Genomic DNA, 25,696 nt, shown 5'->3' on the forward strand with positions numbered 1-25,696 from the left:
AGGAAACATGGATTGTATGGTAATGATATTTGGATTACTAATGGGGCACAAGAACAATTTAGTGTCGTTTGTAATCTGTTGCTGCAGTTTAAAGAGCCAACACTAGTGGGCAAGGGTTAAAACAGAAACAACGTGCATTTAAATAGTCATAAATGCCTTCATTATTGCTACTTATTCTAATGCAGTGACTTTATTTAACTCCCTCACACAGGTATATTTGTGCTTTTTAAGGAATCCAGGCACGAGATCCTTATGAGCAGATCATGCATTCAGCTGGCCAAATGTTAATCATTGTCCAGGAGAGGCTACCCAGAAGCCTGCTGACTAAAGTGGTAGGAGTAAACCTAATCTACTGTGATGATGGGATGTACTTCACACACAGGCAGCTTTGCAGGGCAGACTTTGATGAATGGCTGGAAGATAGGTGGTTGGCTCATTAGCAAGTGAAATCCACCCTTTGCGGTTGTGGGCAGACCTCGGTTATCCCCAGGAGGTCACCACCCTGATGTACTGTGGCACAGAGTGTTGCTGCTTTTACATGCGCATGGAGCACTGTAGGAACAGACTTTAATCTCATATTGGAAATATGACACTGCCAGCAAAGATCCTCTCAACTGGTGAGTTCCCAAACTGTCTACTTTAAATTTTGGCTTAGCACTGAGAGCAGCTGAAATTCAGTGACAAATGATAGGCAACATGATGCACTCCCATCATAATAACACGGCATAACCACATCATAATGCATCCTCTATGGCTTGCTATTTGGCAGGACTTATTAAAAGCTCATTCCATGGAAGCAAGCAGCCAGTGACTCCGATAGCGCCTCAGACAGAAAATCCATAGCTCTCTCTTACTGCAGTGGACAGATGGTACAAGCAAGCCACCTTTCCTTAATGCGCTTTGGACAGACCCTCAGAGAAGAGCTTTTGTCCAGCACTGTTACTGTAATAGACAAGAACACTCTGTGTGGGCTGCCATCAGAGCTCTTAACCTATTTGTATGGTTACGTTTTTTTTTTACATGCAGCAGTTCACAGAAAGTTCTCTGCCTGAGCCTCTACAGTACCTCACTTACAGGTCAGTAGGCATTTTGCATCAAGGTGAGCGGCACTTGGCTAACCAGGCATGGAGAAGGAAGAGTGTAGCTGCAAACATGAGACCAGTTTCTTTAAAAAACATATGTTATGGAAGCCCATTTCTGCCAGGAAAAGAACAAAAGATAGAAAGTTAGGCATGATGAAAAAAAATTTACTCATAGTAGTTGTGACTTACTATCCCATAATTTTGATTTACTTTTTTATCATTTTGAATTACTCTCCCATAGTTTTGACTTACTTCATTATTCATTTATACTCAATAAATCAACATTGTATTGAAATAATGACTTACTATCTCATAATTTTGACTTAGTAAGTCAGTATTTTGACTTTTTATCTTGTAGTTTACAATTCTGACTTCCTAAATCATAATTGTGATTTACGGTATCTGGTGTGAATTTGTTTTTATTAGGACTAACTTGTAATTTATTTTTTATTTTCTGTCCAGAAATGCTTTTCAATATACAGTATGAATGACAGAGCTTTAATTTCTACTGTAGTAGCCTCACTCTTACCGAATTTAAATGGATTTATAGGTCATCTGGAAATGTCAATGGCATTTCCAGATGACCTATAATTTCTTTTGGCACGAAATTACATTTGCTTTAGCTGTATAGGCTGAACCCGGATAACCCCTGGTGTAATCCTTACAGATTCATCCTAAACAATAGAATGAATTAAAATGCAAACAATTAAGGCAGTATCACTTTAACGGCTTTCATTGTAATGACAGTGGTTTAAGACTACTCTTGTTCCTGTAAGCCCTTTTTTACATTACAGGCTATTTTCCCACTGTTTACCCAAATGGGGGGTCAATGTTTTCAGGAGATGCTTTAGCAAGGTCATTAAATCTGACAGTGAAGCTGACAAATTAATTTGAATAAACCCTTATAATCCCTGTTAATCTAACAGAAATCTTATATACCATAATGATGTAAAAACATAGACAATATACAACATATATATAACATTTGACCCTTCCTGTTTCTCTTCATATCGGCCAAGCGGGTACACTAATAATTACAGCAGATATCCTGAGCAAGCTGAGCTGTTTTTTGAGGTAACCACAATTCTTTTGCACATAAAAAAACGTTACATTACAAGAGCGTTTTTATTGCTGTTCGCAGCTCTGAACTAAAAGAAATCAGGAAAATATGTCAACCGAGGCAGTAAAATATAGCAATGCCAATAAATAGCTGTGACAATAATGCTGACAAGTAAGAGTGAAATAGAGGGAGGGGTCGTGTCTGCCAAACCCCCAACAGGCAAAATCTGTCATTGTTATGCAGATTGGTTCAGTGGAGCCTTTTTCACTTGAGTTTATTTGATGTGTAAGGAGGAACATCATTATTTAAGCCTGTTGTAGAGCCTTTGCATGCGTCTCTCATATCAAAACACCATGTTTTACACATAGGCCCTGGATCTGGCTCACTCTACAAGCAATTTCTGCATGACTTGACCCTAATACATTTCCCTGCTTTGTGTCTGGTCTTTGCTGCTGTATAAATTATTCAGGAAATGATTGTGGTAAAAAGAAAGGGGAACCTTTCAGTCAAATAATGAGGATGCTGGACTGGGGCAACATTGTAACTTCAGTTTCTTATGCCTTCATCCACAAAGATTTCTGGGTCACAATGGACTCAAAAGAGATTGTGAGGATGAGGATTTCACCCTCTACAGAAATAGCTCCACAATATTCCCCCCCCCCTCCTATTTATTTTTTTGGTTTTTTGGTTTTTTTTAAACTCAGTGATACTACAACCCCTCCCGTCATCTGCCATTACTGACCCTGTCATTCAGTGGATAATACAATAGACTGAACAGCAGCACACTGGGCGAATGCAGCACCCTCATGTCACCCACATTATGTGTAAAGGAGACAGAGGGGGAGATGGAGGTGGATGAAAGGTATCCCAGGTGATGAGGTGTAGCGGAGCTCTCCTCTCCTTACAGTCACTGGAAACCGGCTTTAAAACACACACACACACACACACACACACACACTGCTATCAGTTCTTTTGCAGCCCAATGAGGGAGTGGGAGGAGGCAGAGAAGGAGGGAAGTGATAAAGAGAGAGAGAGAGAAAGAGAGGGAGGGAAAGGGAGGTGGGAGGGTGTGTGTGTGTGAGAGAGAGAGAGAGACAGCGAGCCAGAGAAGGAGAAGGAGAGGGGGGGATGGAAGGAGCTGTATGGGGCCGTGATATTCTCTCCTCCTGGATGCTGCCTTTCCTCTTCATGGCTTTGTCCCTCCTTTGTACGGTCACCCTGTGTCCCCAGGAGCAGGCACCGTTACGCGGACCAGCACTCAGCCACGGAGCCGGGGATGAATCAGCCCCGACAAAGAGCCTTTGAGATGGCAGTGTGTGCTTCTGCCTGGAGGGAGGAACGCATCAGGCTTTCCCAGGCAAGCGGCAGCCTGCAGTGTGCGCTTGCTTAGGAGCCAACCCTCCTCGCCGTTGTGTGCATGAGAGAGAGAGAGAGAGAGAGAGAGAGAGAGAGCGAGCGTATAAGTCCATGAGTGAGTGTATGTGTGTGTAAATGTGAGTGAGAGGTGTATAATAGTGTGTGTGTGTGTGTGTGTGTGTGTGTGTGCGCACACTGGCTTCCAATCCTTCCTCTCTCCTCTTCACTACAAGGCAAGGTAAGAGGGATGACAGATTTTCTTTCCCCTCCCCTCTTCTAACAATGATTTATCCCACCAGAGCCCCATTTCCTCTCTGTGGGGGGGGGTGGAGGGGGTATGCCGTCGGTAGGCTTCAACCGTGGTGGAGGGAGAGAAGTGGCTGTGAGCAGAATGCAGTGCAGCCAGGTGCTGATGTGGAGGACAAAAAGGGAAGACGGAGAGGGTTACTGGATGTATTTAGTGATGGACTGCATCTCAAAAGAGGAGCCTTCACCTTCTGCTCTACCCTCTTCCTCTAATTCCCCACATCCCCTTTCTTTCTGTGTCTCTGTTGCTTCTGTCTTTAGCCTGTATTTCAAGGAAAGGGGTGCAACAATCGCTTACATGTTGCCTATCTCAGGACGGATCACACTACTTGACAAATACAGACTGTGCCATTGCTATGGGCACTGTGAACAGAAGCTTCCTGTTTTTACTGTTGTGTGTTCTAGTGTTGGTGTGTAGACTGAGTTCTTAGGTTATCTTTCTGGTCCCACCACTGCATGTGGATTTAAGCTGCTTCTGTGTATATACACACTTCAGTAGATGGAGGCTGTGGAAAAACAGCCACAGGATAGGAGACTGACATGTGACATATTTGAGTAACAGCATTTACTTCTACATCTGTAAATGTAACCATGAGAAAACCTGTTGTACGAGAGCTTGCATAAACGTGGGAGGCAATGTTTGAACCGTGCTCTGTTTGAATCTGCTCCGCATTATTGAAAAGAGGTTTGTAAAGTCTCTCTATTAGATGCTAAATCCCCAGTGAAAATCAATCCGAGGCTAAGGTGTTTAAAAGAAGTGTATAGATTTTAGTTTTAGTCCAATGCTTTAGCATCGCCATTGCACTCATTCTTATTGACAGAATCACAACACAGACTGGTGGCTGCACCTGATGTTATCCAGACATATACTGTAAGTGATCAGCACAAAGGGTTTAGATCAGATAGTCAGGATGATTTTCATTGAATCTGCATTCTCTTTATTAGGGTTTTTAATCATGCATTTCATGAGTCTGATGATGATGTAACATAGGCTCTCCAATTGTCACACTACCATGTGTTTGTGTCTCAGGTTACTCATTGATATTCAAGGAGGGAGGAGGAGGAGGGAAAGGGTAGAGGAGGTGACAGAGAAGGTCTCTTTGGTGCATGCACACACACTAATAGACATACACACATACACACACACACACACACACAGCTTGACATCTGCTTCACCGAGGATGATGTGAACACTCTGGCGTCTTCTGAAGTTGCTAGTTTTTTGGAGGGCATCTCATGTCGCCCATCTTGTTTTCACACTCTTACAAGCTCATAGTACAAAGCAAACTGGCAGCACAGACTCAACAGCACGAGTACTGGGACACTGACAGGACAGGAAGTGATAGGGACCTCTCACACACACACACACATGAACATAACAAGCAGGTGTAGGCGGTAAATCATTGTCATGTGCACTGCTGTGTTCATGATTGTTTTCAGGAATGCTAGTGTCATGTTCATGTCAGCCAAAGGAGGGGACAGCGTGCATTACCAGCTTAGCGTCGCCACTGGCCCTGAGACGTCAAGCACTAAGGATTAAAACAGGCTCTGAGTCCAAATTGGGACAGCGTGCCATGATTTCCCTCTCTGGGCTGAAACAGCACCCGTGCTGGGTGACAGAGGATGGCAGCAGAGTCAGTGCAGATTGATACCACAAAGGATCTGAGGTTAAAAATGGCCGGTGCTTTGTCCCTGGGAGAGACACGCTGAGGCCTGAGCTAAAAAATATAAATCAAAGCTTTCATAAGCACATGCGCGTACAGTAAAGCTTGCACCGAGGCCCGGTGCATCAATAAATTAGACCCAAGAGAGAAGAGTTGGGCTCGTACTATTGGTCCATGCTGGTCATATGTCTCTATCAGCACAGCATCAAATTGTTCAAAGCACTTGTAAAAGCCAAGAGGATCTTTAATTAAGCAGAGTGTTGGTCAGTGCTGCGTTCTAGCCCTTAACATTTACATTTATTCATTTAGCTGACGCTTTTATCCAAAGCTACTTACAATTGCTAGATATGTCAGAGGTCGCATGCCTATGGAGCAACTAGGCCACCCCTACATATTGTTATATTGTATGGAGGCGCATACTTCCTGAGTGTGTTTTTCTAGTGATGTGTCAGCATCAGTAGAACATCCCATAAAACCCCCAGGACACTAGAAGTGTTGCTTTTACAATGTCATTATGTTAAGGTGTTTGGAGTAGATAGAGATCGTAGGTTTTACTGCACATTTATGTCCACACTCCTCGCCGCAGGGAAAGATCAAACTTGTTTTCTTGTCGGGAACTTCAGAACAAAGAGGGCTGCTGTTGACAACGCTATGCCCCTATTCCAGGGCACGGACACTTTAAATGTATGTCTATCTATTCAGCATCTTTATTCTTTTAATTTCTCTCCTCTCGCTTTCTTCCCTTTCATCTTCTCCATCTCTTTTTCTGTCACTACAATTGAGTGTCCAGACTCTCCCTTCCTCCCCCACTCTTTCTCCTCCCATGTCGACCTCTCATTTCTTGTTTCCTTCTGTCAATATTAACACAGGAGTGATGTGCTCTCCTGCGCAGATGTCTGCCCTTGAAGAACTGACAGCCCACATTGTTGGGCACGGACATCACATTTTACTATTCCCTTCCAATCCTGAGGCCTTTTCTTACTCATTCAGTGCATGAGAAAATTACTTCCTCAGAATTGCAGTGCTTGGTGACTTTGAACCATTTCTGACTTGAACTACTTCATACAGAGGTTTGAGTGAAAACCTACACATGACGCATCGTTGCAAGTTATGTGACATTTGAAATACCCCAAGATATGTCAACATCAATGAACTCTCTGTTTGAATATGAGTCATCCCCTATTTTACAACTAAAAAGTAAATGCACAATATTGATATGATTGACTATTTCACTGATTATTATTTGCCTCTGACACTTTTACGCACCTTTACTTGCTTTTGTACTTTGCTTTTCATAAACTATATACTGAAACTAGTCCATAACATTCACTTCACATGCCCTTGGGTATGCTCTACATTGTGTCCTTACCCTTCCTGAATGGAGCTTTTATTAGAGATACCAATACATAGAGGACTGAGAACATTGTTGTTTGACCACATTAGAAATAGCTGGCACAAATCTTCACCTGTACGACCTCCATAGTAGCATCTTCAGTTTCATCCGTATCCTATATTTTTGATAAAGTACTTTTACATGATAAATTTTTCATACAAGACTAGAGTCTAAAGCCATGTTAGTGAAGCGGTTCTTAGGCACAGCAGTGCTTTGAGCTCAGTGATAACATCAGCATGCTAACATGCACACATGCTGATGCTAAGCAGGCATTATGTTTACTATGATCACCATCTTAGTTTTGCATGTTAGCATGCTTGAATTTGCTAATTAGCAGAAAAGTGTGGCTGAGGCTAATGGAATTAACATTATTTGTGCATGTATTTAGTCATAAACCAAAGTTTAGGACAAATTTGGCTCTCATGGTGGCGCTAGATGAAAAGTCAGCGAATCAAATTTCAAGGCAAACCACAACCACAACCGGCATTGTCGTCCCTAGCCGCTAGCAGGGCTAGATGGCAGTAGATGTGTGCGAATCTCCAGCATTCCTTTTATTCCAAGCGCTTTGTCGTGCATGATGTATCAGGCCACTAGCATGAAATATGCATGGCAGCAACGTGTTATTCTGTGTCACTGAATGCAGCTTATTACATCACTTGTCATCTCTTATTGACTATCCTTCCATGTCTGCAGAGGTGACTTCAAAGAGAAAGCAGACATCAACTTAAATCATAAACACTGCTATTGCACTGTCCGGTCACGTCCAGCGCTTATGTACCTTTTTTCATGCCCTCAGATGGTGTGTGTATGTGCATGTGTTTCACAAAGCACAAGGAATAGATGACCAACCAATAACCCCCCCCCCCCTTTTCAAAGGCAGTCCCATTACACTCAAAGGGCAGAACGGTCATCATAATGAAGCTGATAGAAGAGCAATCTCTAAACCCCCCACACTGCAGTGCCGAGTCCAAAAAACAGCAGTTAAGATCTTGATGGTATCTATGCCACTGTGAAATAGATGTAGCCCCCTGTAATTCTGTATAGCTGGATTATGCTTCTACATGCATTGACAAACACAAAAAGAGGATTACCTCATCTTCATCGTCTCCCACTCTCACCTCACTATTTGACATGAATCCTGTACCAAATAAACACGCGTCTGGTGCTGAGAGTGTGTGTGTGTGTGTGGGGGGGGGGGGGGCATGATGTGTCCTAAAATTAGATCAGTGAAGGACTGAACACCATACTAATCCCGCCATCACAGTCACCTGCACACTCACTACATTCCTGCATGCATGCCAATAAAAAAGATAGAAACTGAAATCAGGGCAAATAGGGAAAAAAATCATTCAACAGAGCTCGGAGCAAATCCAATATCTCTCTTATCTCTCGATCCCTTCCCACACATCTACAACTCCTGTTTTGGGTGATTTGAACATGAGAGGAATGCGAGCATGCCCTCTCCTCTTCTGTCATGTTGTCTGTGGGAAAAAGATGGTTTGCCTGGTTCTTTTTCTGCATACCATGAGAGGCTCGGCCGCTCTGCCAGGTGAAGAAGCTCTGTTCAGTTGCGGGGTAAGGCTGTGATTGGATCTTCATTTGAGCCTGGAATAGGTATTGCTGTGATTAAGCTGTGATTCTCCAGCGAAAATGGGAATTCTTTGCATGTTTTACACAACTTGGACGCTCCAACATCTTTTTTTTTCAAGGTTTGTGTTTATTTAGACTTCACAAGTAGACTAGCTACAAACAGCTTTATGCTCATGTGATTTCCTGTGAGTGAGCTTTTATTTCTCAGTGACGTGATTTGTGGATTGCCAGGTCAAGCATTTGGATCTATTTAATTTTCTGCTCCTGCACACAGTAGTAGAGATGGAAATTCCTAATGTAGCACAATTTCGGAGTGACCTCATCTCCCTTTGGCTCTTCATATCCCTGACAGCAGCTGGCTTAGTTTTGCCTCAGCACTTTGATAGATTCAAGACAAGCCACTGAGGCATAGGGTCAAATCCCTGCAGTTTAGAGGGATGTGACCAGAAAGCGTTATTATGCACTTTGCAAGTTCATCTCTGTGCATACGTATTATACTAGTGACTTAGAAATCAATAGTATATTGTTATCAAGACAGTCATAAGCTTGGCAGAGTCAAAGAGGTCAATAAAAGGCCAGTTGCATGTGATTAAAGCTTGTAAATCAATAATTGCATCAACTTTTCAATACATTTTGGCTGGGCATGAATAAAGAAAGTGTGTGTATGTTTCTACTTGCCTCTAATATCACAGTGGTTAGTTTGTATTTCCAGAGTCTTCAGAGGAGAACAGTGGTCGAGAATGAATAATGAATGCTGTGATGTGCTCTGTTCTCTGCTGCTTTGAACTAATGAAGCTTGATAAAGTACCATACAAAGCAGCCGTCCTATTTGTGCTGGTATCACCCTATTATTGCTGGCAGTGAAGGACTGTAGCAGTTTGCATTTGACTCATGAGTAAATATTGATTGATCTGCTTGTAAAAGGATACATGAGCGCTATGTGTAAATATTTATTCAGGCAATGCCAACATCTGCACATTAACAGTTATCTAAGCAGATAGTCTCTTGCGCAGTGGAAAAAGAAGAAAAAAATCAGAGATCATAATCTTCTGTCTTGCAGCTTGTTTTCTCAGTCGTTCGTTATTCAAAAAACAGCCACAATTGGTGGTTAAAAGCCTTTCTGTGTCTGTGAGAAGGAATCTGGGTCCCTGTATCTCTAAAACATCCAGGTCTGAATATAATCTTGGCCCCAACTCCTCTCTCCCCACCCCCTGAGAGCCCTCAAAACATAATGTCCCTGTCAGATGGAATTAAAGTCCTTCCCAGCACCACGTTATGTACATAGGGAGAGCACAGAGTGATGCGCTTATGCAACACTTAGCATATTAGCCTTGTGATTGAATCATCCTTGGAGGGTGACATGCCCCCACCTTGTCCTAACTCCGCCTTCCTTCCTGTAATGAGGAAGATTTAGGCAGCTGATGTGACCAGTTGGCCTGACCTCCTTTTACCCTCTGGTGATGCTGCGGGCCGAGTGGTGTGTGGTAGTCACCGATACAGCTCATAACAGGCATCGCTGATGCCGATTAGAGCCGTGCTGGTCTGAGGGCGGAGGTGGAGAGAGAAGAGGCTGCCAGTGTGATCGCCTGCTGAGCTGCGGATAACTGCAAAACTAATTTCCTCAACTCCCACCATTTCACAGTGCATGATGGGAGATTGTATCTGATAGTATAGGGGCACCATATAAGCCTCTGCATTGGCCACGTCCATCAGGGCCTCTAAGTGCTTCATTCTGCTAAAATAAACAAGACTTAAGAGTCTACAATCATGCTAGCGTCTCTGCGAGGCTGTACTTGGTACTTTAAACTTAATGGTCACATCAGCAAGATAACATGCTCACAAAGATAATGCTAGCATATTCATGTTAAGTAGGTATAATGTGTAACATGTTCACCATCTCAGTGGATACAAGTTTAGAGAGACATTCAGTGTTAAAGAACAGACAAAGCAATAACATACAGAGGTAAAATATTACCACAGCTACAGGCAGCTACTTGATGCACCTGTTGGTAAGGCATATCTGAAATGTCCTCTGCATTTGCTCATTTTGACATTGAAAATTGAATAAAAGGAATAATCTCATTGATTTGAGTATGCAAATTCTGCACACCATCTCTCTATTTTTTCTTTAGTTGAGTGCAATGTTATTTTCCTACTTCACTAATTAGCAGTAAATGCAAAGTAAAGTTGAGGCTGACGGCAATGTCAATAGTTTTGCAGGTATATGGCCACAAACCAAAACAAACAAACAAACTGGACAAATTAAAATGTGACCTGATGATGGCGTTAGATAAAGGCTTATAGGATCGAAATTATAACAATTCATCCTCTGGGGATCATGACTGTCTGCACCAAATTTCATTGGTGGTCATTGTTGCGGTACTTCACTCAAAAAACTGGTGCTGGTAGCAATAGAGGAAAATGCAGAGGATCATCATTAAAATATATCCTTTAACGACCATGAACATTTGTAGCATATATCACGGTAATCCATCTAATAACTTTCAAGATATTTAAGTTTGGACCAAAGTGATGAGTCCACTAACAAACTGACCAACATTGCCATCCCTAGCCGCTGGTACGCCTGAAAAAGCAAAACTGTGCTCACAGCCATAGCCCTATTTGCTCAATGGGTGACTTTATAGAGGCAGTAAATGTATGCCATTCTCCAACATTCCTTATTGCAAGTGCTTTGTCGCGCATGATGTATCAGACCACTAGCATGAAATATGCATTGCAGCAATATGTTATTCCACGTCACTGAATGCAGCTCATTACATCATGCATCAACATCTTGTTGTCTCCCCTCATGTCTTGTGGTGGAAAGATCGACAGACTGACCAACAAACCTGCATTGCCATCCCTAGAGCCATGCTGGTAACACGGCTTGCCAGAATATCCTCCATACTGTGAGCTTCATGACACAGTAATAATACTAATCATGAGACTTAAATTTGAGTGATTATCTCCCAGCACAGCTGTGCAGCTGAGGAAATGAGATGTATGAAATGTATTAAATTATTTCCCTTCACTTGAATGGAAAATAAAGCACATACAGTTAACCCGAGTTAGTGGCTCGCCAAACACAGGACCAACCATCCAAGGATTAAGTGGTTACCCTCCCTGCAATCAAGGGCACACACGCTACTAATTAGGACGGGATATAAAAGGGTAAAGGGTTTATGAAGGATAGCCTGCCATAGTATATTTGTGTTTGCGTATGTGTGTGTGCATGAGCGTGTGTGTGCTTGTCCTGCTAATGCACTGAAAGCCTGTGGGCGCTGGCCAGCCTGGCCGCGTGCTCATCAGTAAAATGGCACAGAGAATGAATAAGCCTTAATTGACCAGATATCCTTCATTACACATGTGCTTACAAATCCATCCACTCTCCTTGGAGCCATTCTCAGAGGCACAAGCTCATGACAGCCAGCAAAGCATGGGACATACACATCCCAGACATGGAACAGCTTTTAGATAAGTCATTTGAAATTTTTTCTCCGTCCCTGTTGTCGGTATATATTTGAATACACCTGGTCAAACTGTAGATAGTAAAGAAGAGTGGTCCGTCAGTGGCAACATTTTTTTTGATTACTTTTTCAAAAGTCAAGATTACAGTAACTTGGACATGTGCTGTGTCTGTGTAATGTGGAGTTCAGTTTATTAAAAGATGAATATTTTTCTCTGCAGGGACATTTTGAAGCGGGCAGGCTGTCGCCCTCGTGGACCTGAGGATGTTTCGCAAGAAGAAAAAGAAGAGGCCTGAGATATCAGCGCCCAAGAACTTTGAACATCGTGTCCACACCTCATTTGATGCCAAGCACGGCTGCTTTGTGGGCCTGCCGACCCAATGGCAAAGCCTGATAGAGAACCTGCGCAGGCCCAAACCCATGGTGGACCCTTCCAGGATCACAGAGGTGGAACTGAGGCCAAAGAAGGTACACCACACCTTCTGTTCAACTCGTCATTGATCTTCTGACCTTACCTTAAACTGATCACTAATAACTGGCACACCATTCAACCAGGCTGTCATTAATCTCTCACGATAATTTGCCATTCTAAAATATCTTTTTAATCAATGAGAGACTCATGCATAAAGATATGTTGCTGGTTGTATTGATGCAGAGTCCTTCAGTGCTGCAGAGGGATCCTGCTGTCTCAGAAAATGCCATAATCCTCTGATGACAACGTGGAAGGAAGGCCGGCTCTCCTCCCCATCTTTTTGCTTTCTTATCTATCGTGGGGCTGAGCTAATGACCCTGCTGTGCACACTGACTGTACAATGTTGAATGCTCAGAGGGGCCACAAGATTTATTACTCCATGCAGGCAATTAATAACAGCCCATGGTGCCTTCTCACAGATGTCAAGCAGAAGGGATAAAAAGTGCAGGTACAGCAAAGGAAATGCCAGTGAATGATAAAGGCTGCAAATCTAAGGATTTCTATGCTTCATGGAGCATACTGTCGATGCTGTTTGTGCCCCCCCAGAAAAAAATGGTTAAAACACCAACATTTCATCAATGCCCTGATGTGATTAGTGCTGATCAATATCAAAACCGTCATGTCAGCATTTAGGTCAGATTTATGGTTTTAATAGCATCATCAAGATGAGTGTGAAGAACAAGAACCACATACTGCAAAAATACTAAACAAATAGGTGAAAATAAAGTACATTTTAGGTTGTTGCTCTCACTGAAAAGATGATGTGATGCGACATCTGAATTTTTTCTTCTAGAATAGGATTTCTCACCAAGGCCATTATCACCTGCCATTCCCTCCTCTGAGAGGTGCTACTGTAGGTGAGATGTCATCTGACCTCTACCCCCTGTGCAGATGTAATGGCACAGACCCAGAGAAACAGGAGAGGCTGTTGACTGGCTGTGAACTGAACATCTCTACCCCGAGAGTGACTAATGAGCCCCCATGCACTCTTTCTTACAGTTGCAACAGTAACACTAATCTGGCAAAAGAACTTAAGTTTGTCTGATCATTTTCTGTCAGCTGTCAAGTTTAGGCCAATTGCATGCCTGCTAACTATGCATACCATGTGGTCATAGGAACAGTTCTCTGTAATATCTGAACTGTGCAATGTAAGAACAATTGTAGAGGCTCTGTCTTTTTATCATGTCTCTTGAAACATTTGTCAGTGTATCGTCAGAATTATCCACTGGGAAAATAATTTATGTCACTGTCTTTGAAGAATGAGATGTCCTTTACAGATTCTCAAGTCTAAGTTTAACTTGCCTCTGAGCAATGATTTTGTCACCCTCACTATTCCTTCCAGTCTGAAATCTTTCTATAATGTGATCATGGCATGCACAATGTGATAAAGATAAACGCCTCTCTTCTTTCAGACCATTGTGCGAGGGAGCATGATCGGTCACGGAGACTACATCGCAGCCATGATCAATGATATGAGCCGTCTGTCTGTGACCAGTTCCAACTCTTTGAGGAAGAGCAGTCCCTCAGCCAGGAAGAGGGCACAGTCTCTGGGAAGGCTGGGGGAAGTGAATGAGGGAGACCCTTACCAGTATGAGGGCCTGACCCAAGATGATGAAGACGACGAGGATGCGGGTCAAGACCAGTGGAGGGACAAGGCCAGGAACATCCACAGTGAGACCAACACCCCATACTTGGGCATGAAGAAGAGCATCACTCTGCAGCCCAATGGGATCTTGCCAAAGGCCAAGTCCACCTATGAAGTCAGCGTCAGTTCCTTGGAGGGACCCTCGCAACCAGCTCACTCCCAGAACATCCCAATGCTAAGTCACGGGGCTTATATGAGCAGTGAGGTTGGCAGCCCTCAGGAGAGAGTGATATGGAAGAGAGATTTCCAGCTGCCTAGGGGAATGCCTCCAAGCCAGAGACCTGTAGCTTGTTTTTACAGCCCAGCTATGACTGTACAGCCGCCCCATGGAGATCAAGCGGCAGTCACCACGGAGCTCCGGCCCAACCTACCAATGTACATGCACCCACAGAACAGCCCCGGGAGGCCGTTCTCCTCCTATGACCTGAAAGTAAGCCTGACATTACAGCAGATTTTTGCACATCTTTGTGGCCATTAAGTGCACTGTTAATACATTATTCACAGAATACACAATATATGCATATTTCTGCTAATGTTATGTACATCATAATTTAGTATTCAGCATGTTTTTGCATGTACTCTGAATCCATTAAATACAAACTTTTGTCATGAAATCTTAGGGGTTCGTTTTCATGCTTGGGTTGTCGAAACCTTAGCGAGGCATGATATTGATTACATCTAAACTTAAGGTGATTAAAATTCTGGGGCTGAGAATTTTATTTAATTTAAGAGTTAAAATATGAAATGTGGGTTTAAAGTGCCAGTGGAGTTGTAAATGTTGAGCGATGGTGTGTTTGGCAAGATCTCAGCGGGCCACTTGGGTCCATATAGCAACATCTATACATGGGTCATATCAGGTAAAGTGGATACAGAGTAAGAGTAAACTCTCTTAAAGTTCCTCACCCTTTTTCTCTCATTGTGCAGGCAGAGTCTGTAGTGAGGTACCACTCCAGCTTCCTGCCCACTGGCAACAGCAGTCCTCTTGTGGGCGGCATCAGACCCCAGCGTACTGTGCGTTCCTCAGCTAGCTACACGCTGGGTCTGTCTCCTAACATGGGACTGAGGCCCAGTGGGCCTGACCCCTTCTTCAGACACTCTGGATGCCCCAATCCTCCCTACCCCCGGCAAGACAGCCCTTCCCAGCCTCGACCCTCCCCTACAGGCTCACTAGCCACCAGTCCTCCTGGCACATGCTCCCCTGCCTTCAGACCACCACAACATCCTTCACCCAGACCACCACCAGACCCACCCAAAGTGACCCATGAACAGTTCAAAGCGGCCCTACAGATGGTGGTAGACAAGGGTGATCCGCGGTCTTACCTGGAGAACTTTGTGAAGATTGGGGAGGGGTCGACGGGGGTGGTGTGTATCGCTACAGAGAAGCACAGTGGCAAGCAGGTAGCGGTGAAGATGATGGACTTGAGGCGGCAGCAGAGAAGAGAGTTGCTCTTTAACGAGGTACAGTATCCAGCTAAGTGATTCCCACAAACAAACACAAGACAAATCACAAACACACAATGCATTCAAGGTTACAGCTACAAATTTATTGCTTGCTATTCTTTGTGGTCTAGCATTTAAAGATGGAAAGATAGAATGGAAAACTGTATTTACCTTATCATAGTAAAAAGAGTTCAGTCCATGAAACTGACATACCGTGAGCATCAGTCACCACTGTTTCCTCCTTCGTATGTAAATCTCGCTCATGCACAAGACCCTGGAAAAACGGGCGAATGCCAACAAGTGCTAGATGTGACGTAACATCTGGCATCATTAATATTCACTCCCCCAACATTTACATAAACCAGCCCACGTTCTAGAGAAGCGGTACAAGTTCATGGACCTAGAGCTGAAGGTTGTTCAGTATGTCTCACAGAAAGTGCTTTTATGGTTATGAAGGAATGATAAATATTTTCTGGTTTAACCTCTGAGGTCCTCTTGCTGTTCTACCTCAACTCTGTGATTATGAAGTTTCCCGATGGACTTTACTTGTTGCTAACACTACCGCTAGCTGCTGCTGATGGTTTTGGTTGTATTGTTATCAGCTCACTCTGAAACAGCGGTCCAAAATTTCTGTTAGAATGTTAGAGGTGTAAACACCAACACACCCTTGGAGCACCAAGCTTCCAGTCTGGGCAGAATCAGCAATAGGACGTCTAGCTGCACGGCCAACTGAGTTGCTAGCAGCTACACTGCTGATAGCAGTAATTAGCAGGTAAAGTAACAACAAACACTCTGTGAATCAGCAAAAGTGGAGGCAGAGCAGCTGGAGGACATCAGAGGGAAATCCAGAAAATATTTTCTCCGTCAAATCTGATCCAGTTTCACCAAAACCAGCAAAAAAAGTTATAAAGTTGTGTTTTCGTACAGTAATTAATGACACCTAGTCTCGCATAGGAGGCCTTGATTCAGTCCAGCTAGGTCCCGTCCCACTGCTGTGCTCAGGGAAGTTGGCCAATCAGAAGCAAGTGGGCTTTCAGAGAGGGGATCCTTAAAGAGACAGGAGCTAAAACGGAGTGTTCAGACAGAGGGTGAAAAGAGAAGCTGGAGCAATGGACGTTATGAGAAAAATAATGTGTTTTTTGAAAATTAAAGCATGCAAACATTTTCTAGTAGAAACCCTAAATACAAGTATGGACTTCAAAATAAGCATTCTACGACACCTTTAAAGCATATTTCCAGTTTATTTCGACCTGAATGATCATGAATATGTCATTGGGAGTACTACTCAGCCTGTAAAACGGTTGTATTATGTCCTCTTTGGCTATGGAGGGAGCTTTCTAAAGTCTGAGAAATTAACCCCCGATGATGTCATCAGGGGTTAATTGGCTTAAGTGTGGGTGTTTACCAGTCAGGATTTCTAAATAAAGACACTATTGACTTGGGTATGAAGAGACTGTTTCAAGCTAAAGAGTCCTTACCTCTACAGCACCGATTTTCACCATTCTTCTTTTACAAGTCCCCTGACTTTATGAAAGTGGTTGAGTACAAAATTGCTTAAGTACCCCTTTGATATTAGAGAACCAAATGTGTGGTCACATTATTAGCAATATCTCTAAAGATTTTGGTTCTAACAGGTATGTTTTGTGTGCAGGTGGTCATCATGAGGGACTATCAGCACAGGAATGTGGTGGAGATGTTTAAATCAGCCCTGGTAGAGGAGGAGCTGTGGGTTATCATGGAGTACTTGCAGGGTGGAGCACTGACCAACATTGTGTCTGAAACCAGGTAAGAGCACCACCAAGAGATCGTCTTGACCCGTCTTAAGAAAGCTGCATTGGTGCATTCTGTTTGGTTATGATATCATCTTTAATAACTAAATCAACCACAAGGGGGTAGTGTGGTATCGACTGGTGAGTGATCAGTCTTGAGACCAGCATCACAAAGACTTACAAAGACGGTCATTCAGCACTCTCTCCCACTCCAAGCCAGCTGCTTTTCTCTGGGGAAAGTTAATAATTCAATAACATAATCAAATATGTGTATGTTTAGATGCCATGTGGAAAGTCATTTTAGTTGAAAATTAGTTTTCCTGATGCTGTCACGTTGTCTAGTAGCACATACATCAAAAACAAGGAAAACACTATTTGTAACTATTTTGTCACTGTTTGCCATGGCATGACCTCAGGGTGAGATCACTTATAAAAATTTCTCTCAAGCCAGATGACATGTAAAATGAGCCAGATGTCACAGCTACTGCTTGTCAGACACTAAAATAATCAGTATATTGACAGAACAATCAAGAATAAGAGTCCTTGGCTTCTTCTGTTTTTCCTAGCTACAGTCTGGTGTCACATAATTTTTAGACTCATTAAAGTCTCCATAAATTAAGCGCTTTGTTAGGTAATTGTTACTATGTGTTACATTCGTTTTCAGTTAGCTCCTGACCTTGCTTGCTGTTTTAAAATGGCTTTTTGTCTTTTGTCTCTGTCTCTTATGTTTATGTACATTGTAGAGGACTGAACATGTTTTGTGGGTCTTTCTGCTTTGTGGGAGTTGTTGTTCTGAACCTTGCACTCTTTATCATTGCCTTTAATGTTTGATGATGAATGATGAATTCTAACTTTCGCAGCTGGTGATTCGTCATACATCGTAATGGAAAAGTGTGAAATGTTAATATAAAATCTGTTTGTGTGTGTGTGTGTGTGTGTGTGTGTGTGTGTGTGTGTGTGTGTGTGTGTAAACCATGGTGTAAACATGTGTGCTTGTGTGTGTGTGTGTGTGTGTGTGTGTGTGTGTTATCCTGCAGGCTGAGTGAAGAGCAGATTGCCACAGTGTGTGAAGCTGTTCTGCAAGCCCTGGCCTATCTCCATTCACAGGGAGTCATTCACAGAGACATCAAGAGTGACTCTATACTACTCACATTAGACGGAAGGGTATGAGATGGTGTTGCTCTTTCTTTCTTTCTGTTTTTCTTTGTTTTGCTATCTTGATACTAAGGTATTTCTCTTGTACCCCCAGGTCAAGCTTTCAGACTTTGGCTTCTGTGCTCAGATCAGCAAGGATATCCCTAAGAGGAAGTCTCTAGTGGGGACACCCTATTGGATGGCTCCTGAGGTCATCTCCAAATCACCATATGGCACTGAGGTGAGGAGGCACACATTCAAATCCACTCACACTGAATAGCAGTGGTGATTTGTCTCGTGCAGTATGAATGCCTAAGGTGGAAGATCTGTTTCCTAATTTATCTCTGTATTGGTGCACCAGGTGGATGTTTGGTCAATGGGTATCATGGTGGTGGAGATGGTGGATGGAGAGCCCCCGTACTTCAGTGAAACCCCTGTAGCAGCGATGAAGAGACTGAGGGATGAGCTGGCTCCAACTGTACGAAATGTCAGCCAGGTACGAGAACAGACACACATACTCACATACACTCGTAACTTTCTTAAAACATGCTGTGTATAGCATTTGCAGTGACGTGGCTCTAGAGATGGTAATGTATGTGTCATGTGTCTTGAATAAATATCTCTGAATGATTATCATGACATTTGGTAAAGACAATGTTTTACTTTGTCCAATACTTTGGATTATGACTAAATACCTGCAAAAATAATGAAATTCTCATCAGTCTCAACTGTACTTTGGGTTTAGTGCTAATAAGTAAACATTAGCATGCCAATACGCCAAACTACGATTGTGAACATGGTAACCAATGCACTTGCTAAACATTACCATGATACAATAGCAGCAATATCTGATACAACCGTCACATTTTCATTGTGAGCCTGTTAGCATTTAGCTCAAAGCACCACTGTACCTAAGCACAGTCACACAGATTCGCTAGCATGGCTGTAAAATGTGACAAATTAATACCTTGGTATTGTCAATCAAATGCCATCTTGACAGCAGTATTGCCCCTTCTAGTTTCCCAAAAATAAGACAATGTTTCTTATCAAATCCCCTGCTTCTTGTTGAATAAATGTTATGTTCTTATCAAAGTTAATAAAGACTTTCAGCTGTCTTGGTTGTAGTGTTACTATACTTTTACAAAAATGTATCAAAATAACTACTGCAACAATTTATTGGAGTTAAAATATATTTACCCATTACTCTCTGGTCCAGATCTCCCCAGTTCTAAAAGACTTCCTGGACCGTATGCTGACTCGGGACCCTCTAGAGCGGGCCAGCGCCACTGACCTGCTGGAGCACCCCTTCCTGCTGCAGAGCGGTTCACCTCAGTGCCTGGTCCCGCTGGTGGAGCAGTACCGCAAGCGCATGTCCCGTTGCTGACCCTGTGGGGGATCCCTCTCACCAATGCCCACCTTAAATCTGACCTGTCCAGGCCTCGGACGAGGACCAGCACCGGGTTACAACTCCTCTTGCACCCAAGCCAATGGGCGATCAGCTCTAGAGAAACAGACCCAGAGAGCATGTTGCTGCCAGAGTGATGGTGGCAGGACGGCAAGTTTGGTTGAAAGACACCGCATGGTCTCGGGCATGACAGAAGCACTTTAGGAGTGAGTTAAAGGCAGCATGCAATCCCTCACCTCTCAACTCGGTTCGAATCCGAATATTGATTGGCTTCCTTTAACATTCAGTGGGATTCAACACAAGATGGTGCATATCAACTAATCGATATTCCACGTAACTATATGTAATGAACACGTGCTACTCTAAAGATCCTTTATAGTGTTTATAGTGGGCATTATTGCTAGCCGTGTAAAGCTTATAAAGCTGGTGTTAGGCTCAAACCACAGTAGCTCATTGTGACATTGTTAGGGAAGGATAAAGTTACCTCTGCACACTCACACACTCTGTTGTGGAAACTCGGTCAGTACACTCCACAAATACTGACAGTAGACTCTTTGCATGGCCAAATGGAGGCACACCTGGCCTGATGCGAATATGCTTGAATATGTACCAAACTGGGATGTGAAAGACATTTCTCTTTTATTAGCATAATAAATGGGTAGATGAAAGCCCAGCTGCTACTATTGGGCTATTGGAAAATCACCAGTACCATATTCCTCTTTTTCACATTTATTATTTATTTCCAAAAGGTATTGTGGATTGTTTGTATGATGTGAAGTTGCAAATATGGTTTCATTATTAAGTATGGACTAAGCAGAAACATGAATAATGTAAATACAAATACTGGATATTAGGTCATTACACCTGCTGCAGTAAATTATATGAGATGAATTCAAAATTTTACTTTTCTTTACTGAAATGTGAGTGTATAATTGTATGTGTGCATGTGTGTGTGTGTGTGTGTGTGTGTGTGTGTGTGTGTGTGTGTGAGCACATGGGCACATGGATGTGTGTGAGGCAACATCTCACTGTTTGCTTCTGATACAGCCCTCTTTGTACTGTGACAGACTTTTTAAAAACCACCAGATGTGTGTGTGTTGCTCCTCAACAAGATGTATATGACTGCATTTGTTTGCCTAGATAAAGCACACAGGCCTGGCATGTGATGCTGCAGGACGTCCACCTGCTCAGAAACACTTTGCACATAGTCTTTGTATTCTGACACGGATACATGTTGACATGTTTCATGTATTTCTATCTCTGTGTGGATCATTCATGGAAAAGAGAATTACACATTTTAATTTTGTATAAATCAATAAATGATGCATATTGAATCAGAATTCATCCCTCATTTTCCTCATTCACACACATGTAGATATTAATGAATACTGGTGTTTTAAAGTGTTTATTATGTATTCAGCATGGATCATACAGTGCACAGTCACTGAATATCGTTAAGCAAAATACGTACAATATTTCTTATAAACACAGAAGCAATATCAAATCCATTAAATTCCATACAATATAAATCTTATATATGTCAAACAAAAATAATTATTTTCAGTAGCTCACAGATGGATATTGTGTTAATTTATAAATTATTTCAAATATAGAATAGCAAAATTGTATGCAACTGAACAATAAGCTTTTAAACCTCTTGTTTTTTATTGATAAATATTGAAAAAACTAATGAACTGCAACAAAAGCAAAATATTGTTATTTCTCTCAATAAATAGATAACATCATCAAACAATCAAACTGCATTGTCAGAATTTTTACCAGCCATTTCTGTTGCTTCATAATGTCCTTATTCTAATCAAGGGCGGACTGAGAAGAGCAGCTTTCAAACTCGCACTTCACTCCACTGATGCTGTCAACGCTTGGCTGGCTGTTTACCTGCTGATGTGTGTGAGAGAGAGGGAAGGTTTCGGAGCGGGACATGCGCCCTCGGCCATTAGAGGAGCCAGACGAACAGTCTGTCACCATTCTCATGAACTCTGGTGCGGTGAATCTACGCAGCAGTCTGTTGCCCAGGCCCATGAACCCCGGCATACGGCTTGGGATCTTCCCCGTCTCGATCTCCCCTCTGGAAGACAGCAGTTTGTTGTGTCTGCTGGTCGGGCCAAAGCTTCCCCTCTTCTGCTGCTCTCTTTTACTTGATGGAACTATGTCATTAGCCTCTTCTGATTTGAGATTCTCCTCGACTGCTCTCACGGGCTGACTTTTGCCGTTTAAAAGAGGTTTTGGCACTGAGCCAGTTTTGTTAGCATCGTTTGTCAGGCCCCGGGTGTTCCTTTGACATTCCATCTTGTCTATAAGGCATCTCTCATCCTGTAGCGAGGCTCTCTTTAATTTGCTGGCTGACAGGCTCATGTCACGCACATCACCCTGATAGGACTGCTTTCTGTTGCTCAGAAGGTCCAGGTTAAACGACTTCGCTTTTCCCCAGAGAGGAAAACTAACTGGTGTAGGCTCTTGGAGTCCAGTGTTTCTGACATCTTTCTGGCTTGGCTGAGGCAGAGAGTTCAGTGTTTTAGCCCCTCTCGGGTCTCTAAGCTGGCAATTTTGCAGTTGTTTGGCTGTGAAGAGAACGCTGTGATCCCCTTCAAACTGGCTTTTCTCTCGCTGAGGAGGCAGAGCCCAGTTGTGGCGATGGTTCTCCTCTTGAGACTGGCTCCTGGGACATCTGAAGCGGTTCCACAGCCCGCTACTGTCACCAACCTTCAGCTGTTTCTGAAATACCCCAGGCAGTTGGTCTTCATTGCTATTCAACTGCTTGGAGAACCTCTCCAGAACATGCCTGGGGAGCCTGTTGGGCAGCCGACACTCTCCTTCACCATTGGTACCCGAATCAGCAAGTGGATCATCTGTGCCAACACCCCTCCTGCAAGGAAAGTTCAGAATCTGTACGCACTGGTTATGTCCGAAGAAGTTGGCCACCTCGATGGCTGAGTGACCAGCATTATTTGTTCTGTCCAGCCTCAGTCCCAATCTTTTGAAAGCCCGGACCAGAAACTCCAGAACCTGGCTATGCCCAGAAAAGGCAGCATACATCAGAGCACTGTTACCCCAGGCGTCAAAGATGTCGGGGTCAGCATTGAATTGCACAAGAAGCTTGACCACGTCCAGGTGACCCAACTCACAGACAAGGCTCAGGGCTGTGCGACCGTCCTCATCCTGGCAGTTGACATCTGCCCCTTTCTCCAGCAGCAGCCGGGTGAACTTGGCCCTGGTCCCGGGGTCTTGTAGGCAGACAGCATACATGAGCGGAGTGCGGCTGTTTTCTGTCTTAGAGTTGATGATGCGTCCATCCAAGGCGTCCAGGATGAAGCGTGCGAGGTGAACTTTACCGCCGTGCATGGCATCTAGGAAGGTCTTGGTGCCAGAACCCTGGCGTAAATCTTTCGGTCGCATCATTCTTGAACAGCTACTTGTGGAGCTGAGCCGTCAAGTGAGCCGAGAAAGAAGGTGACAAATAGGGAGAGAAAGTGTGTAGCAAGTTCTCTGAGGCTCTCCGTGTTGACAGTGAATGCATTTACTTCAGAGTAAGACTCAGAGAGGAGCTGCCAGTGCTTTTATACCTCCCTCTTCACATGCCCTCCCCACGTTGCCAAGGAAACGTCTGAGGACCATTATGCAGTGGCAGCATCCATTCAGCCCAAGCACTATCTGCCTGGAGAGAAATATATGCTATTTGAACAGAATAATTACTCAAGGAGAAAAAACATGGCCAATGTTTTTCATGTGAGGTCTGTGAGGTTAACCATTTTTACTTTTCTTTGATGCAAATTAACTTCATTAACAAATTCCTGCTGCTGATAGAATAGTCAAATATAGAAGGACAATCCGGCATTTTGTGAAATTTATGAATAGTACATTATGTTGAGTCCATTTATATTCAAGACTCTACTGTTAACAGGACTCTCAACAAAGGTTTGAGGGAAGATTGAAATTAAGCTTTGAGAGTTCGCCTCAAAGGACAGGAGGGAAAATTAACAGCTTGTTTTCTGCCCTACATGTGTTTTAAATGCTGCATCCACCTATCCTCTGCTCTTAGTTTACTCAAATCAACAAATTCAAATTATGCTACTCTACTGTGCCTTGACTTTCTCAAGGTTTCATAATAATGAGTTTGCCTGAAGGTCTTTTTTTTGTCATGGTAAATAGAAAATCCACTGAGAAGGGCTTTAAGAGCCATGTTTAATTATCTTATTGAATTAAAAAAAAAACTAAACAGTACCCAGCTGATGTGATCAGACTGATCTTTGTCAAACAATCCAGCCGTTGCAGTGACATGGATCCCTTTAATCCCTTAGATTTACGAACAAGACCGCTGTTTGTATGAGGATATCAGCATGATTATTATCTATTGCTTTAGGAAGTAAGAATAAAAATAAATGCTCTTGTGATTATAGACCTCCTCTAAATATAACTGTTCACAGTATAAACTATAATATTGTTGTAGTAAGGGAGTATGTCTATCATGAGCCTTGTTAAGCACACAGGTAATACTGCTCTATTGCATTTCTTCATTACTTAAATAATTCATTATTTTGTTTGACTGTCTCCAATTTCCTTACAACCTTCAAGTTTGTTTTTAATATTTACTCAGTTTATTACTTTCAACATCAAAAGCACCAAATTTAAAAACTTCTCTCTTGTATCTTTTGTCAAAGCTTGTGTTAAAAAAAATGACAAGGACCCTTTACGCAGCTGTTTCTCCTCCACAAGACCAGAATTTAATTTCAATTGCTAATATAAATCTCAGCAGGACCCAAAACTGTGCCAAACAGTGGAGGTGAGAGAAACATCGTCGGGGTTCTGTCTTCCTCACCGTTAAGCATCCGGCTTCATCAAAACCTCAGCGGGGCCTTTATACAGCACCGAGAGCCATTCAAGCATCTAAACATGGCTGAAATTCATCAACAGACCAATACTTCCTCCTGGGCCAGAGTCTGGATCCGCACGTGTTATAATGCTCTGCCTTCTATACTATTAATAGAAAGGAAGTTGAAACTCAATACAAATAATAAAATGGTAAAACTGAATTACTGATAGGAGCAGGCCTGTGAGATGAATGGAACATAAACCTCTGTATATGATTAAATAAGACAGTCTACAGCCATGCTAGCAGCTCTGTGACGCTTCATCATCATCATCATCTTCATTTTTATTTGTCACAAACACAAGCTGGAAAAAAAAGATAGCAGTAGATGAAAAGTAAAGGGACCAAAATATATGTACCAGATTTCATGGTAATCCATCAAATAAAGCCTCAAATGTGAACCTCATGATGGCGGTCAAAGGAAAATCAGGCTTTACCAAACTCATTAGGATTCATCCTCCAGTGACCACGAATATTTGTGAAAACTTTCTTGGCATTTAATAGAGATATTTCAGTCTGGATCAAAGTGGTAGACTGACATTCAGATCAACATTGCCATCCATGGAGCCATGAAAATCTCAAGAAATATCTGTCAAATATGTCCATGTATATACAGTGGGTATGGAAAGTATTCAGACCCCTTTAAATTTTTCACTCTTTGTTTCATTGCAGCCATTTTCCAAAAATCAAAAAAGTTCATTTTATTTCTCAGTAATGTACACTCAGCACCCCATCTTGACAGAAAAAAACAGAAATGTAGAAATTTTTGCAAATTTATTAAAAAAGAAAAACTGAAATATCACATGGTCATAAGTATTCAGACCCTTTGCTCAGTATTTAGTAGAAGCACCCTTTTGATCTAATACAGCCATGAGTCGTTTTGGGAAACAAGTTTTTCACATCTGGATTTGGGTATCCTCTGCCATTCCTCCTTGCAGATCCTCTCCAGTTCTGTCAGGTTGGATGGTAAACGTTGGTGGACAGCCATTTTCAGGTCTCTCCAGAGATGCTCAATTGGGTTTAAGTCA

At 42.7% G+C, this 25,696-nt stretch overlaps 2 protein-coding genes across 5 annotated transcripts in view; one reads left to right on the plus strand and one right to left on the minus strand.

The window, feature by feature from the left end:
• The first annotated feature begins 209 nt into the window (after positions 1–209).
• LOC123978453 (serine/threonine-protein kinase PAK 4) lies at positions 210–21,099 on the plus strand. Of its 4 annotated transcripts, XM_046061672.1 has the most exons (10): positions 12,278–12,386; positions 12,574–12,838; positions 13,184–13,247; positions 13,803–14,465; positions 14,960–15,493; positions 17,127–17,260; positions 18,282–18,408; positions 18,494–18,619; positions 18,740–18,874; positions 19,595–21,099. In XM_046061672.1, exons 4-10 carry the CDS (start codon positions 13,821–13,823, stop codon positions 19,760–19,762), a joined length of 1,869 nt encoding a protein of 622 aa, XP_045917628.1. In that variant the 5' UTR covers positions 12,278–12,386; positions 12,574–12,838; positions 13,184–13,247; positions 13,803–13,820; the 3' UTR covers positions 19,763–21,099. The 4 variants fall into 4 exon arrangements, with proteins under 4 accessions (XP_045917627.1, XP_045917628.1, XP_045917630.1 ...); XM_046061671.1 differs by lacking the exons at positions 12,574–12,838; positions 13,184–13,247 and adding an exon at positions 210–332 and having other exon boundaries at positions 12,139–12,386; XM_046061674.1 differs by lacking the exon at positions 13,184–13,247.
• Positions 21,100–21,422: 323 nt separating this feature from the next.
• LOC123979164 overlaps positions 21,423–25,696 on the minus strand; it is a 6,844-nt gene continuing 2,570 nt past the window's right edge. Inside the window, exon 2 of the mRNA XM_046062940.1 lies at positions 21,423–23,456. Within this exon, the coding sequence (XP_045918896.1) occupies positions 21,596–23,200 (1,605 nt within the window). The 5' untranslated portion in view covers positions 23,201–23,456 and the 3' untranslated portion in view covers positions 21,423–21,595. The remainder of the gene's footprint in view (positions 23,457–25,696) is intronic.

The sequence above is a fragment of the Micropterus dolomieu genome, linkage group LG11 (assembly GCF_021292245.1).
Source record: "Micropterus dolomieu isolate WLL.071019.BEF.003 ecotype Adirondacks linkage group LG11, ASM2129224v1, whole genome shotgun sequence".
Classification (NCBI taxonomy): Eukaryota; Metazoa; Chordata; class Actinopteri; order Centrarchiformes; family Centrarchidae; genus Micropterus; species Micropterus dolomieu.